The 17,241-nt window shown below is 41.8% G+C and overlaps 1 protein-coding gene across 1 annotated transcript; it reads left to right on the forward strand.

The window, feature by feature from the left end:
* The first annotated feature begins 6,495 nt into the window (after positions 1-6,495).
* KIAA0391 (KIAA0391 ortholog) lies at positions 6,496-12,089 on the forward strand. The gene is made up of 4 exons (XM_010155245.1): positions 6,496-6,504; positions 7,733-7,881; positions 10,106-10,301; positions 11,958-12,089. The coding sequence occupies exons 1-4, from the start codon at positions 6,496-6,498 to the stop codon at positions 12,087-12,089; spliced, it is 486 nt and encodes a 161-aa protein (XP_010153547.1).
* Positions 12,090-17,241: the final 5,152 nt, after the last annotated feature.

Consider the following 17,241-nt stretch of genomic DNA (forward strand, 5'->3'; position numbering starts at 1 on the left):
AAACCATTCTATGATTCTGTTTTCTGAGCTGGTCAGTAGCATTAAAAGCTCTTGTTTAGAATTGGAAGCCCTACCTATAGTTTATAATATAGCAGAATACAATGTCAGAGCCTAATTACAAACATACTACTTTTAAATTTAGAACTATTTCAGATTATGCTGAGCAGGTTCCACTTTCAGTTGAAATCCAGTAGCGTTGTAATTAAAGGTATCTCCGTTACTAGCATAATAGCCAGGCTACCGTGAACACAGAAAAATAGAAATTATGCTCTTGCTTTAGTACCAGAATCTGCATATGACTATTCTGCTTTAATGTCCCCACTACCCAGGATTCAAGAGGGCTCAGTAGCTTGGATGCAGCCCATGGAGTCAATTTTGTCCTGGAAGTAATATGTCTACATTCATCCAGTGCTGCACTTGAGCCAAGTCCTCCAGTCAGTGGGAACACTGGACTGTGCTGGGGCACCAGCTGTCTTAGTACACAGTCAGCTGGGACCTGGCTGCAAAAGCATCCTCAGAATGCCTTACTCTGCAAACAGTGGAGCTGTATTTAGTCATCAACTTATCTGGGCAAACTGAGGCTACCATACCATCCTCAATCTGTATTATATCAACTTGGGTATCTTTGTTTCTGTGGTTTAGTTTTCTTGCTCAGTCGATAACCTGCCTTTGATTAATAGAGTTGACTGTGAAGTCAAAAGCAAAAGATGGCATCTAAAAATTAACTGCAAGTTTTAATGAATTTTGATAGCGAGTTAAGACATATCTGTAGTGAATGCATTGAGAGAATGAGTCAATTCTAGGTGTGGAGTCAATGTAGACAGGTTAAAACATGTTAAACATTGTGTGATTGCTGACATTGATGTGTGAAGTGCTGTCACTGGTAGAGTGTTGCATGATGATGTGTGTTGCATCAATCTAAACAGTCCTCCTGTAATACAGGATGCAAATGCTCCCAACAATACTGTTTCTGCAGTATTGCAGAGTTTTCCAGTGCCATAAGAGGTAATTCCCAGGAGTTACCTGTCAGCTGTGTCAAGAGTAAGCCAGGCTGATCAAGCTTAATGACTGTTACTTACTCATCCATTACTGCTTTCCCTTCTAAGTAGCTATCCTTTTGCTAGTCAGGGGCAGAAAATGGGTAGGGGATCAAGAAATGTGTATGGTGTCCCTGCACTTGAGTAAAGAGGACTTTGCAACTTACACTGTACCATCAGTAATAATGTAGAGAGTATAAGCAGCTTCCATTGTGTTTGCTGCTGAGATCATGGTATTGAATATGCTTTGGTGAAATTACCAGACTCAGTATGAAAGCCCAGCCTTTCTTGCAAGCAACACCCTTGCCTTCCCTGGGTAGCAGGCTGTGCCATGGGAAAAAACTCCCCCTTCCCATCATGTGTCTCTCTCCTGTGTGTGGTACTCAAATACACAGGTTTTTTGAACTTCTTTGTCTACAATATGTAAAAAGGGAACTAAAAATGATGAAACTGTAAATTAATTAAAGGTGGTGATGGTGGGGGTTGATTCCTTGCTAACCTTCGGAAAGAATGCTCCTGCTCAGCCCCACCTGGCAGCGTGCTTGTGGCAGCTCTGTACCTGTGGTCAGCACTGGGGTTTCCTCTGCAGTTTGACAGCTACAGTGTTGGGTGGGAGGCTGCACTAACAGGTGAAAGTAACAGCAATAGAGCAGTTTGTTGCTGTTATTAGCAGATACCCGATTGTGTGTTTTCCTTTTAAATGGCAGTGAAACCTGATGTTCAGAAAATGGCAAACGTGATCTATTAACAAAAATTTAAACCATTTTTGGGTGATTACTTCTCCATGCTGTACTTGTATACAGGTAAGTCACGTTTTGCCAAGTCACTGAATGCTGTACCTCTCAGCAGCAGTGTTCAGGGGTTTCCCATCGGACAAATGGGAAACCACCAGTTAGTATTCAAGGAGAGACTGACCTGCAGCAAGCTAACCTTTGAAACTGGGACACGTGGCACAGTGTGATCTAGTGATCTGAATGGGTGACTGGCAGTGAAATCTTAGGAAATCTGTATCCTGCTCTGCTCATAGTTCCTTGTATGAGGTAATTATTCTGTCTTCCTTATGCTTCATTATGCACTTGTGTTAAATGGAGGTGTAATTATTTACTTCATACAGCTGTTGTGAAACTTAAAGAATGAGGATTAATCTTGCAATATGACAAGGATTCTCTGCTCTCCCAGCTTGACTACTATTTTTGATTCCCATTGAATTGTGCAGAATTGTGAATGTGAGGTACTGCAAAACTTTTTCCAAGAATTTGTGTAGAAAAGTTCCCTTCTGGTGGGAAACTGATAATACTCATTCTTACCTGAAAAGTGGTTCTTTTAAGATACAACTTGCTGATTTTTAAAATGTAAAACTACTAGTAACAGCATTTTTTTGTTGCTTTATTTCATGTTTGCAAAGCTGAGGCTTTTTACGTGATATGAGGAGGTCAACGTCAGCATGATCCTGTGGAGTATGCGTTCTCTGTCCTACCCCTTTGCCTCCCCACCTCTTTTCACGCTACCTCCTCTGATCCAGCAGTTCCTGCCCTTGTGCGTGAGCACAGTTGTGATTGTGCTGTGATCTGGTTGACAACAGGGCCCAACAAATAGATTCTGTCAGCGCAACGGGAAAAAAAAAGTGCATTGTGATATGAGGGCAGGAGCTTGGTGGAGGAGGGGAAATTCCATAAAATGGCATTGCTGCAGAAACAAAAAAGAACTCATTTACATGTGGGGAAGTAGCTCCTATCTCTGGGACTGTCTCAAGAAAAGATAAATGTATACAGTCAGTCAAAGTATTGTACAAGTGTGCTAGTTTTGCACCGAAACACAGATTGGGGTGCAGAAATCAGAACATGCACACTGGAAACATACATTCATTTAATTACAGATTACGTTTAATAATTTTAAAAATCATCGAAAAATTATTAGCATTGTGCTTAGAAGAACCACACTGGGAGGTACTTGATACATCTGTGAACAGCTGATCTTGACTCTCCCACTGATCTGTGTGTAGTTTCATACTTCTTCGTGGCTGCATCCTGGCTCCATCAGAGTCATTTGCTGAAATTCTGTGAACCCAAAATCATTTGCATTGTAAGTAAAATCAGCTTCTCTGGGCAACCTGTTCCTGTCTCTCACCACCCTCACCATGGGAACTTTCTTCTTTAATCTAAATCTACCCTCTTTCAGCTTAAAGCTATTACCCCTTGTCCTGTCACTACATGCCCTTGTAAAAAGTCCCTCTCCAGCTTTCTTTTGGTCTCCTTCAGGTACTGGAAGGCTGCTGTAAGGACTCCCTGGAGCCTTCTCTTCTCCAGGCTGAACAAGCCCAATTCTCTCAGCCTGTCCCCATAGGGGAGGTGCTCCAGCCCTCTGATCATCCTTGTGACCCTCTCTGACATCCTTCTTATGTTGGGGGCCCCAGAGCTGGACACAGTACTCCAGGTGGGGTCTCACAAGAGCAGAGTAGATGGGAAGAATCGCCTCCCTCAACCTCCTGGTCATGCTTCTTTTTATGCAGCCCAGGATCTGGTTGGCTTTCTGGGCAGCCAGCGCACAATGCCAGCTCATTCTGAGCTTCTTGGCAGTGAACACCCCCAAGTCCTCCTCAGGGCTGCTCTCAGTCTGTTCTCTGCCCAGCCTGTACTTGTGCTTGGCATTGCCCCAACCCAGGTGCAGGACCTTGCACTTGGCCTTGTTGAACTTCATGACATTGGCTGTGCCTCTCAAGCCTGTCAGGGTCTCTCTGGATGGTATCCCTTCCCTTCAGCGTGTCGACTGCACCACACAGCTTGGTGTCATCGGCAAACTTGCTGAGGGTGCACTCAATCCCACTGTGCGTGTCACTGACTAAGATATTGAACAGCAATACTGCCCCCTGAGGAACATCTCTCATCACTGGTCTCCACGTGGACATCAAGCCATTGACTGCAACTCTCTTGAGTGTGATCATCCAGCCAATTCCTTATCCACTGAATGGTCCACCCATCAAACCCATGCCTCTTCAGTGTAGAGTCAAAGATGTCATGTGGGACACTTTAAAATGCATTGCACAAATCCAAGTAGATGGTGTCATTTGCTCCTCCTTTATCCACCAACTCTGTAACCCCATCATAGAAAGCCACTAAATTTGTCAGGCACAATTTGCCCTTGGTGAAGCCATGTTAACTGTCACCAATCACCTCCTTATCTTCCATTTGCCTTAGCATAGTTTCCAGGAGGATCTGCTCCATGATCTTGCTAGGCACAGAGAAGAGACTGATTGGCCTGCAGATCCCTGGGTCTTCCTTTTTTCCCTTTTTCAAGATGGGGGTTATGTTTCCCTTTTTCTAGTCAGTGGGACCATCACTGGACTGCCAGGACTTCTCTAATATGATGGATAGTGGCTTAGCAACTTCATCTGCCAGTTCCATCAGGACCCATGGATGTATTTCATCAGGTCCCATGGACTTGTGCACCTTCAGGTTCCTTATATGGCCTCAAACCTGGTCTCCTACAGTGGGTGGTTCTTCATCCTCCCAGTCTCTGGCTTTGCCTTCTGTGACTTGGGTAGTGTGGCTTGAGCACTTGCCAGTGAAGACTGAGGCAAAAAAGGCTTTGAGTACCTCAGCCTTCTCCATATTCTAGGTAACCAGGTCTCCCATTTGCTCCCAGAGAGGGCCCACATTTTCCCTAGTCTTCCTTTTGTCACTGACATACCTATAGAAGCTTTTCTTGTTGTCCTTGACATCCCTGGCCAGATAATTCTTTCAGGGCTTTAGCCTTCCTAGCCTGATCCCTGGCTGCCTGTCTGTATTTCTCCCAGACTACCTGTAGTTCCTTCCACCCTCTGTAGACTTCCATTTTGTGTCCGAGTTTGTCGAGGAGCTCTTTGTTCATCCATGCAGGCCTCCTGGCATTTTTGCCTGACTTCCTCTTTGTTGGGATTCAGTGCTTCATCCCATGGTACTCTACCAAGCAGATCCCTGAAAAGGCTAAAGTCTGCTTTCGTGAAGTCCAGGGTAGTGAGCTTGCTCTGTGCTTTCCTCACCTCCTTAAGGATCTCAAACTCCACCATTTCATGGTCATTGCAGCCAAGGCTGCCCTGAGCTTCACATTCCCCACCAGCCCCTCCCTGTTGGTGATAACAAGGTCCAGCATGGCACCTCTCCTTTTTGGCTCCTCTGTCAGCTGGAGAAGGAAGTTACCAACAATGCGTCCCAGGAACCTCTAGACTTGCTTGTGCACTGCTGTGTTTTCCCTCCAACAGATATGAGGATGGTTGAAGTCCCCCATGAGGACCAAGGGTTGTGAGCATAAGACTGTTCCTGTCTGTTTATAGAGGGCTTCATCCACTCAGACTTCCTAGTCAGGTAGCCTGTAGCAGAACCTCACTATAATGTTACCTGTCATGGTAACATTAATCTTGGGTCATGACCCATAAGCTCTCAGTTGGCTCCTCATCCATCTCCAGGCGGAGGTCCATGCACTCCAGCTGGCCAATGCCACAGAGGGCAACACTCCCTCCTCGTCTTCCCTGCCTGTCCTTCCTGAAGAGCACGTATCCTTCCATTCCAACACTCCAGTCATCGGATCCCGCCATGTCTCCGTGACACCAATAACATCATAGCTGTGCAAGCATACACACATATCTTACTCCTTGTTTATTTCCCATGATACTTGCATTGGCACAGAAGCATTTCAGTTGTGCCCCCACTGAAGCTGACTAACTGGCTGGAGTGGCTGAATTCCCTTGTGGCACTCTTGAGGTTCTCTCCTTCTGGCCTGCGATCCTTCTCCAGGCTCTGGGCATCTGTTGCTGGCACTGGCATCAAACTGGTAGTAGTAGGATGGAATGAAGTTCCTCTCCCCTGGCAACTTTAGTTGAAAGCCCTCTTCACCAGCTTGGCAAGTCTATGAAGAATGTCTCCGATAGATGGACCCCATCAGCCCCGAGTAGACCAGATTTCTCAACGCAAGTTCTGTGATCTAAGTAGCCAAAGCTTTGACTGTGGCACCAGTCCTGCAGCCAAAAAGACAACAAAGATCTGTTGATTTGTCAGATCTGACTGGTCCTTTCAAAACCCCTCCCTTTGAGCAGGAGGAGTGGTGAAATGGTTTGCATTAGCACCAAGACCCTATGTCCCCATGAAAACAGAGCCTTCAGTACCTCAGAGTCAATGCTACTAACAGCAGCTTATAGGTCAACACTCAAAATTAACGTAGAAAATCTTCAGGCCTCCACTCTCAGATCCTCAGATCCATGACATAATGGGGTAATGAATTAATTTGACCCACTGCAGGTCCTTTGCTGAGAGGGACAGTCCCACACCTCCTGTCCTTACCACCTCCAGCAATGTATTCCCAAGCAGTCATCGCCTTTGACTCAGGTCTATCAGTTTTGTGGCTGCAAGCTCAGCCCTGAAAAAAAAAAATATTTTGATGGATCAGCAAGCTCGTGCATAGTTGTGACATTGTTAGACATCATGCGATGGAAGTGGTGAGAATGTGCAGCTCGACAGAAGATTGAGTGGGCCCACCCCTTTCCACTGCTACTTGCAGGTAGAGCAAACTAAATGCATTGTAAAATTGCACCCAAAAGTAAGAAGAACAATTCTTTCTAGGGCCTGAAACAAAAGATGATATCAAATAATGATAAGGATCACAAGTAGGAGGAAAGGAGGGGAAAGAGCCAGAGAAGACAAGGGCCATTAGAGGTATTGCAGGGGGAAGAGAGAACATGGAAGAGGGAAGTAACTAGAAAACTAGGAAGAGGGAGTAGAGAAAAATCAGGAGATTGTGTATTGACAAGTAGTGGCAGCAAATGCAGGTAAAAATTAGGAAACACCTTTCCCCGGTGGTTGAGCACACTGTCCTCAGCCTTCAAACATGATACTTCGGTCTCAAGAAACAGTTCTCTCTTTCTGGGCAGAATTGAAATGCCATTGCTTTGTGAGCAGTTCTAGTAATAACCTGGATGCTGAAAGCCAGAACCTTTGCCCTCCATGAGCTCTGTCTGGGAGGTAACACCACAGGCACAAGTGTCTGTCCTGATAAACATTTATTGCTGAACAGGCACAGCCCTAAGAGGCTGGTGAAAGGTCTCTCTGAAGAGGAGCTGGTACAGCAGTGTATTTGCCACCTTAACATGTTGGCTTATAAGTGGGAGACTAGTCTTGATGTGGCTTTCATAAAGCCTTAATCCTCAGGTCACAGATTACCTTTTACTGCTTCTTCCCCACAGTGCAAGAAATACACATGTAGCTCTCTATTTTTTTTAATAGGTGGGGCTAGGAAAGCGGTATGGTTTAGGGCTCTGTCCTCTAATACCAACAAAGGCTTCAGTGCTGAATCCTTTCCAAAAGTAGATATTATTTAAATCCCAGTGTGATTTAGTTCCCTCAACTGACTCTGAATTTCTGAAATTTCCATACAATTCTTCCTGAGTTCACTCATGTAATTCAAGCTGCAAGAGCTGGGAAAGGTTTATAATAACAATGTATTTTCTGCATGGTTGAGAGCAGCTTCCTAAAATGAATTGGTTTGTTTTTATTCTTTGTTGTTAGGGAGTTAAATTAATTATCTACTTAAATTTTATTGCAGTTAAGAACTGTGGGAAATGAGGGTATGCTAGAAGTCCCACTAGTTGAGGCACATATGTTTAAGTGTTTCCTGTCCGTCTTTTTTTACAGCTAAGAAAAATCTTTGGTTTGCTTTGTTTTCTGCAGTTATTTGATGCTGTCAACTGCCTGGCAAAAGAGAATGTCCGGTTGCTTGTGCTGGGCCGCAAACACATGCTGATTAACTCGTCAAATTGGAGAAGAGAGATTATGAAGGAGATGCAGAATAAGGCAGACTTCTTCTTTGCTGAAAATATGTAAGTTGAAGAAAATGGCTAAATGTAATGGAGATTGACACTTGATCTATGTGCGTTTTGCTGTAGTTTTTAGTACCATTAATAGTATCTCTAGCTCTGTGTGTGTGAAAGAGAAACATTCCTTGCTATACTTGCTTCAAAAAACAATACATATTAAAAGTTGCATTATGAAGAATTTCATAACTTAGAATCATTTTGACATCTATATGGTTTGTTAGGATTCATGACTGTTATAACCCCTGCCAAGACCAGGGTGGCCTGTACTTCCAGCATACGTGATAGCATCAGCATACCATTGTGGTCTGCTGCGTTAGCCCTGCAAAGGGAGGCAATGAAGTTCATGCCTGGCCATTGTTGCTTGGTAGCCCAGGAGTGTGGAAAGTCTGGAGTGCTGTCTTCCTTGCTGCTCCCAGAGGAGACGATTTCTGTGAGTGGAAATAAACCCTCTGCCTCTCTAATTCAAGAAGTGTAACCCCCTTGCTGTTGTCCAGTCAAGCCTGTCCTTGTGTCTGAACTAGGTATTTGCTTCGCCTCAGTGTCCCCTTTCCTGGCCCTGCTTTCCTTATATGAGTCTTCCTTCAGTTCCAGCTCCACCTAGTCTCCATCTGAGTTGGGCCACCACCAGAACATTATAATGAATAGTTATAACAATTCCATTTTAACACACAGTAATTAGATCTATCATAATCTCAACCCTTTGAGCCCCACGTTGGGCTGTGTTGATTTAATCCTGGCCAGCAATTAAGTGCCACGCAGCTGCACGCTCACCACCTCCCTTCCAGAGCAGGAGGAGAATCAGAGGAAAAGGCATGGGCTGAGATAACAATAATTTAATAATTGAATATAAATGAATAAAATAGCAATACTAGTAATACCAACAATTATAATAATGCTAATACTGCTACTAATAGTAATAATGTGTAATGAAAAAATACTACGACTAGCACAACTAATATGTAATAAAATTAATGGAAAATTAAACAAATTCTACAGTTGCTCACCACCTACCAATTGATACACAGCCAGGTCCCAAGTAGCAAGAGCCAGAGCCTGAGAGAGATCGCAGCAGAATCCAAGCGAGCCTGACAAATGAAAGCATGAACAAGAAAAAAAAAACAACTAACAACCATGCCCCTCTGTCCCACTGCCAACTTATATACTGAGCATGATGTTATGTGGAATGAAATACCCCTTTGGTCAGTTTGGGTTTGCTGTCTGATCTGTGTCCTCTCCCCACTGCTAGTAGCAAGAAAGAGAACACAGGTACAGTATCAGAAGCTGAAAAAGACCTTGAATTGGTAAGAATATTCCTCAGTGACAACTAAACCCACCAGTGTTAACAGTACTCTTCTCAGTGCCAAAACACAGCCTCATAGCAGCTACTGTAAAGAAAATTTTCTCTGTCTTGACTAAAACCAGCACATTACACTTTACTATCAGTTGCGATGATTGTTTGTACTCCAGCAAAGTTTTGGGGGTATGCTTATCAGTTTGAGTAGTTCTGTTCCATGTAATACGGTGTTGCCTTGTGGAAAAACTTTATATTGTTGTATTATCAGATTGTGGTAAGAGGGAAGAATGGTCTATATACCGCATACAATTAATTTATGTGGAATGAAATACCCCTTTGGTCAGTTTGGGTTTGCTGTCTGATCTGTGTCCTCTCCCCACTGCTAGTAGCAAGAAAGAGAACACAGGTACAGTATCAGAAGCTGAAAAAGACCTTGAATTGGTAAGAATATTCCTCAGTGACAACTAAACCCACCAGTGTTAACAGTACTCTTCTCAGTGCCAAAACACAGCCTCATAGCAGCTACTGTAAAGAAAATTTTCTCTGTCTTGACTAAAACCAGCACATTACACTTTACTATCAGTTGCGATGATTGTTTGTACTCCAGCAAAGTTTTGGGGGTATGCTTATCAGTTTGAGTAGTTCTGTTCCATGTAATACGGTGTTGCCTTGTGGAAAAACTTTATATTGTTGTATTATCAGATTGTGGTAAGAGGGAAGAATGGTCTATATACCGCATACAATTAATTTTTACTGTACTGTTTAACTTTTGGTGCCCTGTGGTAAGCAGAAGTTTTTTACCAGGGAACTACAGAAGTGATGGAAATTTTCAGTGTTGGTGATGAATAGATCTCAGATCTGCATTTGAATGATTTCCTGCAACCACTTACTGCCTTATGAATGACATCTGTCTTTTTTATTTGTTTTGTTAAGTTCTGAAGATGATGCCTTCTTGTTATATGCCACTCTTCGATCAGGCAAGCATTGCAAGTTTGTTACTAGAGACTTCCTCCGGGATCACAAGGCCTGCCTTTCTGACAGTCTGACACGTCAGCTGTTTCGTAAGTGGCAGCGTGGACACCAAATAGTGTTTTCCCCTTCTGTAGAAGGAAAGCATATAAATTTTTTGGTAAGTTTTCTGCTGCAATCAGAAAGAACGTAGAGCATATTCATTAAAGATACACAATTTCCAACTCTGGAAGAAAAAAGATTCTTGTTGGAGTCTAAGGAATGTATTTGTACCAATGGCTCAAAACTCCCATGTTTACTGAAAACTCAATGTAATCACAAACCATGCCACAAACAGTTAAACTGTCAAAAAGACAAGAAATGCTGCCTAAGTGTTTTAAACTAAACTATTCTACGATTCTGTGATTCTGTGAAAATGTAAATACAGTTTATCTATACACATTTTTACATTGCTGTAAAACCTAAGTGCCAATATGTTTTCATTTATTTTAAACTTTGAAAAACCTTATTCTCCTCTGTACCACTATTATAAAATATTGTACTTCTAATTGTACAATAGAATTTATTTCATTTTTATTTTAAAGAAGCAGAAAAATACAGGTATTTCAGTATTTGGTGTAATTAACCTAACATGTGTAAAGCTTCATGAAGGAAAGCTCACAGTATCATCTTATACCAGAATATTACCGTTATTGTCTAGGAGACGTGTATCCTTGTGAGCCATAAATAGTACATTAGCAGGAGCAGAGCTGTTTTAAGATTTTTCTAGGGAAAAATTCATCACATGACATTCCGAAGTCCAAAGTTTTTTTGTTACCTAGCCTGTGTGCATTGTTATTGCTTCCTTAAACAAATACTGCACCTATGCAGATTCATTTTCTTGCTCTTGTGGTTAAAACTGTAAAATAATATTCATCATTACAAACAGACCATAGAGATACAGACTTATAAGAACTACAGGCTTTCATTCAGTATTATGATATGTATGTTTCTTTCTATGGAACCAAATACTGAATGTAGGGTTACCTGAGTAACACAGCTTTAGCTACACCTTGTTTCTTTTGTACAAAAGGGCTAGTAATTTTCACATCTTAATTCCCATACAAGTGATTTGGATGATTGACATTCCCAGTCATAGCTGTCTTCTAGGTTATTCTGGAAGCTGTCACGGGACAGTAGACTTCCAAGACTATACATACAGAGTGATAGTATGTTCTAAGAACCATAATGTTTCTTGTGTATTTGTGTTATATCTGTTGAGTTAGTGTATCTGTAACATAGTAGAGTAGAAAAAAGTTTATGTTTGTTTGACTAGACGTTCTTGAGAAGTGTTAGGGATGAACCCTTTTCTTACATCCTCCTTAGCACAAAGCAAGTAATTTCTGTAATTACTCGGTACACTGGAAGAACAAACATAAGATGTCATTAATGTAATTAAATCCTATCAGTTCAAGCCTATAATCTCCACATCCTGAGTTAATTCCCTTAGATTTTAACTAAACAGAAAACCAATCATTTTGCTGTAAGTTGAATGCATTATGTTAGAATCATTATTATCTGATGGAGATTAAAGACAGAATTTTAACCACTTATAATGAGTCCTAGACCACAAAATAGTAAAAGATGTTTTAGTTTTCCCTCCAGTCCTAAAATTTAGAATTTGTTTGGTGTTAAAGAAATAAGTGAGAGTTGTTACAAAGATGAATCTATGGAGATTGCTAAGGTAAGTGTTGGAAGTTTTAACTACCTATAACTGGTATTTTAGTAAGATAATGTGTAAACTCTAAAAAAATGTTTCTCTCTGTCTATTCAACAGCCTGCTTTCTGTTATGACTGTGTGGTACAGACGACAGGTGATACATGGCATATGCCATATAAAGACATATATGAGGAAAAATACTCATATCGAGTACCAAGAAAATGGCTCTGCCTTCAACAGAAATTATGAAGAATGTAATTGCACAAGCTGAAGCTGGTTTTGTGGTTGTGGGTTTTTTTAATCGCTGTTGCTGAATGGGAGAATTCAGCAGTACAATTATGGGATTAATGTGTGAGGGTTATAAATAAAGACAATTTGACTAACTGCATTTTGTCAAAGTCATTCTTGCAGTAAGTATGTTAACATCTTTACAGGTAGTATCTGTAGCCTCTCAGTGTGATTTGAATTAAAACTTGTTTTTCCTTCTTGGAATTTCAGGTTGTGGTTTTATGATTTTTTTTTTTCTCAAGCTTTTAATCTCCACTGAAATTCATAAACTCTGTACTTCAAAGAAATTAAGCAGGACTTCCAGTACCTCTTTAAAATGGGCAGGCTGACTTTGTAACAGGGTCACACAATGTCTGTAGCCAATAAATGGAGCTAACGGGGCCAAATTGTATGTGTACCATTTGTCAGACACACATAGGCCTGATACTTCTTCACACTAACTAGGATTCATTCAATCATAGAATGCAAATGATTTGTTGTAGCAACATATATTAAGATTTTGATTGGAAGAACTAGGAAACAACCAGCAGGATATTGTGTGGCTCTTTCACACTCTTAAATTTGCTGCTTCGTACAGGGTTCCATGTCACTGGAATAGTTTTCTAAACAAAAATTGATCATAACTAGAAATTCTTACAGGCAGTAATAGGATAAAACTGAGTTTTATACAGATATTTTTTATAAAACCAGTCCCAAGTTATAAATAAACAACCAAAAAAGTGTGCATTACAGGAAAATTGTTCCAAGTTACTTATAAGTGCTTGTATGGTAAATGTGTTCATTTATTGCACCTACTACTTTAATGCAAATGTTTTTCCCCCCCAAAAATGGAAATGCCACATTAATCTCAGATGAAAGATCATGTTTTTGTCACATTTGGCTTGCACACTGAAAAATCCTCAGTTTGAAACTGAGCTGAAACTTGTCTTTTTCTGTAGTATTTGCAGTTCTGAGCTTTTGCAGTGTCCCATGACAAGCTCCCGCAGGACTGTTAACACTCAAGCATGTTCCATGCTATTTTATTTTCACACCAGAGCGCTATCGTGACATTTTTTCTACTCCTGGTTTGTAAACCAGCAGGTGTAGTTTGCATAAAGTCATGTCCTTTAGGTACTGTGCTGAAATTGTAGAGGAGCTGGATGCCTCTTAAGGTAACCTAAAACCTTGCTTTTAAATTCATTGTGTTGGTAGCATTCATCACAGGCCCCTTTTCTGACAGAATACGTCAGCTCCTGTATGTCATCTGCTTTCTGGACTCTGCCAGGGAAAGCAGAGAGATTGGATCTTCTTCTCATACTCAAATTTACTTCTAGTTTGTCAGAAGACTGTTTTTACAATTCTCTAAGTCAGAGAACTACCCTATCTCCTTGAAAATGTGTTGTTAAAGTAAGTGTCTTCTCCTGTACAGGACTGCTTAGTCAGCAGCTGTTGCTCTGACCAGAAACTCTACCTTCAGGTTACCCATTTCATTGCAACACATGTTCATCCACTGAAGTTTGTATTTTACCTCGCCCTGGCCATTAACAGACATGCATAATACCAACACCTAACTGGAATAAATGCATTCTCTACTTCTTTTTGACTGAGAACAGGCATATCCCTAGTCAATTACTTGGGTTTCATCTCAAAACCTATTCTTACAGAGATACTGTAATACCTTCTAAATAGTAACACTTCCTAAATACACATTCTTAGTGTATTTAGGGGAAGATGGAACGGAATCTGGAATTTTTAATTTTTTTTCTAGGGACCTTAAAGATCATCTAGTTCCAACCCCCCTGCCATGAGCAGGGACCCCTTCCAGTAGACCAGGTTGCTCAAAGCCTCGTCCAGAAGGAAGATGTCCCAACATCAGTGCCAGAATTGTTGTGACTTTTTTTTTATGTTTGCTGCTAATACACTTTACTGTAGATCCTTATAGGGAATTGTGAGACCTTATCTTGAGTTGATTGTCTCAAAGCTTGCTGACAAAAGTTGTGAACTTCCTGGTGGCTTGGCTTTTGGTGGCTTGGTGGAACAGGGATTGCCTGCAGGCCTGAATAGGTAAGAGCCAAATGGCCTACTGAACAGATCAGTTCCAACCAAGGAGAAAGAACAATCACATCGCTTCATGGGGGTCCATTCACAGAGGACCCCCGAGCCTGCCAAAGCATGCAAGTGGTCACATAGTGGTCCTGTGCACCCCACAGGATCAGTGTGCCTAGCCTGAGAGTGTGAGCAGGAGGCAGGAGTCAGCAAAAAATACCCTATAAAAGACACTGAGACCAAACCGTGACAGAGACCCTCGCCCCTGAAGACTACAAGACTATGGACCAACAGGACGTCACTGGATCCATGGTGGTGACTATCTCTTGCAATTCTGTCCTGACTGCTTGCTAAATTGTCCCCCGTTTCTATTTTCTCTCTCTCCTGTTGCTATTTTCTTACAACAAACTCCTATGTTAGTGGCATCTGACCTCATCTGGGTCTTAATCTTACTCTGGGTATAACAACGAATCTCCCCCTTCCCAGGATAGCTGGGCCAGGACATTGGAATTAATGGCCTGCAGTTTGTAACCAGAGAGAAAACATCAGTGATTAACCTACAGACTTTTTCAATTGCATACCACCTGTTCATATACATGTAGAGTCTCCAGAGGTTCAGTGCTGTCTGAAGTTAATTATTTGCATTTTATTTAAGATATTTGTGAAGTAACATTGCTTTTTTGTGGCTCTAAGTCTGAAAATGTCAGATTACTGAAACAGGGAATTTAGAGTTAACAGTGGATTTGCTTCCAAGTATGTAAGAGGAATTTGTCAGGGTTCATTAGCAGTAAACCTGAGAGCCAAAGCAATCTACAAGCAAATCTACTGACATCTACCAGTAGATCCACTTGACATCAGCTACTTGTTAGTACAGTACATATAGTAAAAATCCAAGGATTTTTAATGCCTGCTTGGTAGTAGTTCATTAGATTGATGGGTACATGCTGAATGCCAGAAAGGCAAGTCCTGCAAACGTTACAGCAATTGGTACCCCCAAAACCATGGCAAATGACATTGTCTGCCTTTTGCCAGCACACCAAGTGAGGAGAACAAGCCTCGGGAGTAACTAATGCTTAGCTTAGCCTACCACGTGCCATGAAGGAGACACATTGGCAAGACGGGCTTGAGGAAGGGTGAACTGACTCAGCCTGTGCTATAGCTGGTTTGTGAATAGCTTCATCTCCCAGATCACCCAGTGGCTGTTTACTACATTAGAAAGATGTCAGTAAGAACAGCCTTCATCAGGATTCTGCAATGCAGGATCTGACTCCACACGTGATGAACGCTAAACCAAAAATATGATTGCTCTTCTGAAACAAAACTGTATTTTGGAAACTGACAAAATGCTACATAGATGGAGAAAACTTCTGGAAACTATATCCTGCAAGTAGCATGACTTCCACTGTCATATGCGTGGTATTGAGAAACCATTACTCTTTCCTTGGTCTCAGTCAAATATTGGATGTTTGATTCCAAACACATGGGTATTTTCTCAGTTCCTTTTAGGTGATCAGGCTGAAGGCTTGATAATTACTTCCATTTTCCCGTCCCCTCTTTCTCAAGGGCAAAAACATCTGACATTAAACTGCAGTGTTATAGAACAGACAAGCTTTGTACGTGAAAGGACTGTGAGGGTAGGAATCAACCTGAAGAAACACTGGTCTTAAGAATCATCAGTGTTGTGAAGGAGGTGGATAGGGTTTCATTGCCTGCTGCCTCTTCCAGTACAAAAGCAGCATCAAATGCTGCTGGCAGACAGAAGGTTCAGACAAAAGGTGAGGTTTCAGATGACACCACACAACACGTCATTATGCCAAGCAACTCTTTGCCATGGCATGTCCTGGATGCAAGTTTACATGACTTAAGGGAGAGACCAGCAAGTTCATGAAAGAGAAATCCAGCAAGGGTTATTAAATAAGCAGACACTACCTCTGCCTTGGGAAGTCCCTCCAGATGGTTGGAGAATGGGAGAGGATTCAGAGAGCATGTCATTAAAGGCTCCTGTAGTCTTAAATACTTTTCCTTGAGCACCCACTTTTGGCCAGAGTTTGAGACAGAGCATGGGGCTAGACAAAATCTGTGCCTGACCCAGCAGAGACGTTCTCATGTTTTCCTGTTCTCTGCAATCCAGTGCTTGCATCACAACTTTAAACCTTTCATGTCTGCCCACAAAGCGCCTCCCTAATGCAGGGGACAAACCATGTGTCTTGTAATACACAGCGAGACATTTTATTCTCCCATAGTATTAATAAGCGAACTATTTTGAAAAATTCAAGAAATCAAAATTTTAATGTATGGCACACACAAAATGCACCTGTAATCTGCTATTTCAACAGAGTAAGCTCATCTGATAATGGTATCTTAAAATAGAGATGTGGATACCAAAACACAGCTTTGCCAACTCTTTTAATGACCGACTTCAGAAATAAGCCTTCCCACAGAAAGCAGGGGAAATCCAAGATGCTGAAAGGCAAAAAGAGCATATATTAATTAGTTTAAATTTGGGGAATTTCTCTTTGTACCAGACACTGATAGAAAGTTAGTTTTTTAAACATCACACTATAATGCAGCTGCAGCAACAATTACTCATTATGAGTACCTTAAACATCTTTCTTGAGGTTAGTGTATTTCTTTGCTTTAAAATTATTCTCATTGAAGACAACATGTATAAGTATTTCAGAAAATTAAGAGGGTCTTTGTTTTTCTGGCTGTCTGAACAGCTCACGGTTACACTTCTCTCCAGCTGGTAGTGCATGCATATTCTCTAATACATGCCAAACATATCTGAAGTTTTCTATGAATCAGAAATCACTTGATCGGCCTAACAGTTGGCAGCTTCCCACTTCTTCCCATCCCCCCCGCAGTTCCGTCGGCCTTACCGTCGGCTTCCACCCGCCTGTTCACCACGCAGCCGAAGGGCGAGGGCCATCAGCCCCACTGGTTAAACGCATTATAGCTGCCGTGCTGCAATGGCCTGCACTTTGCTCACGAAGTAAATGACGTAACGCACCATGACACGCCGCTGCTGCGCCACAGTGACCAGTCCTCTGCCAGCAGCAGTCCTAAGATGCTTGCGCAGTGAAGGTGC

This window comes from Eurypyga helias, unplaced genomic scaffold (genome assembly GCF_000690775.1).
Source record: "Eurypyga helias isolate BGI_N326 unplaced genomic scaffold, ASM69077v1 scaffold9827, whole genome shotgun sequence".
Classification (NCBI taxonomy): domain Eukaryota; kingdom Metazoa; phylum Chordata; class Aves; order Eurypygiformes; family Eurypygidae; genus Eurypyga; species Eurypyga helias.

Coding starts and splice junctions, on each gene's coding strand:
- KIAA0391 (XM_010155245.1), top strand. Junction 7,882..10,105: donor TTCTTCTTTGCTGAAAATAT/GTAAGTTGAAGA, acceptor TGTTTTGTTAAG/TTCTGAAGATGATGCCTTCT. Junction 10,302..11,957: donor GAAAGCATATAAATTTTTTG/GTAAGTTTTCTG, acceptor TCTATTCAACAG/CCTGCTTTCTGTTATGACTG.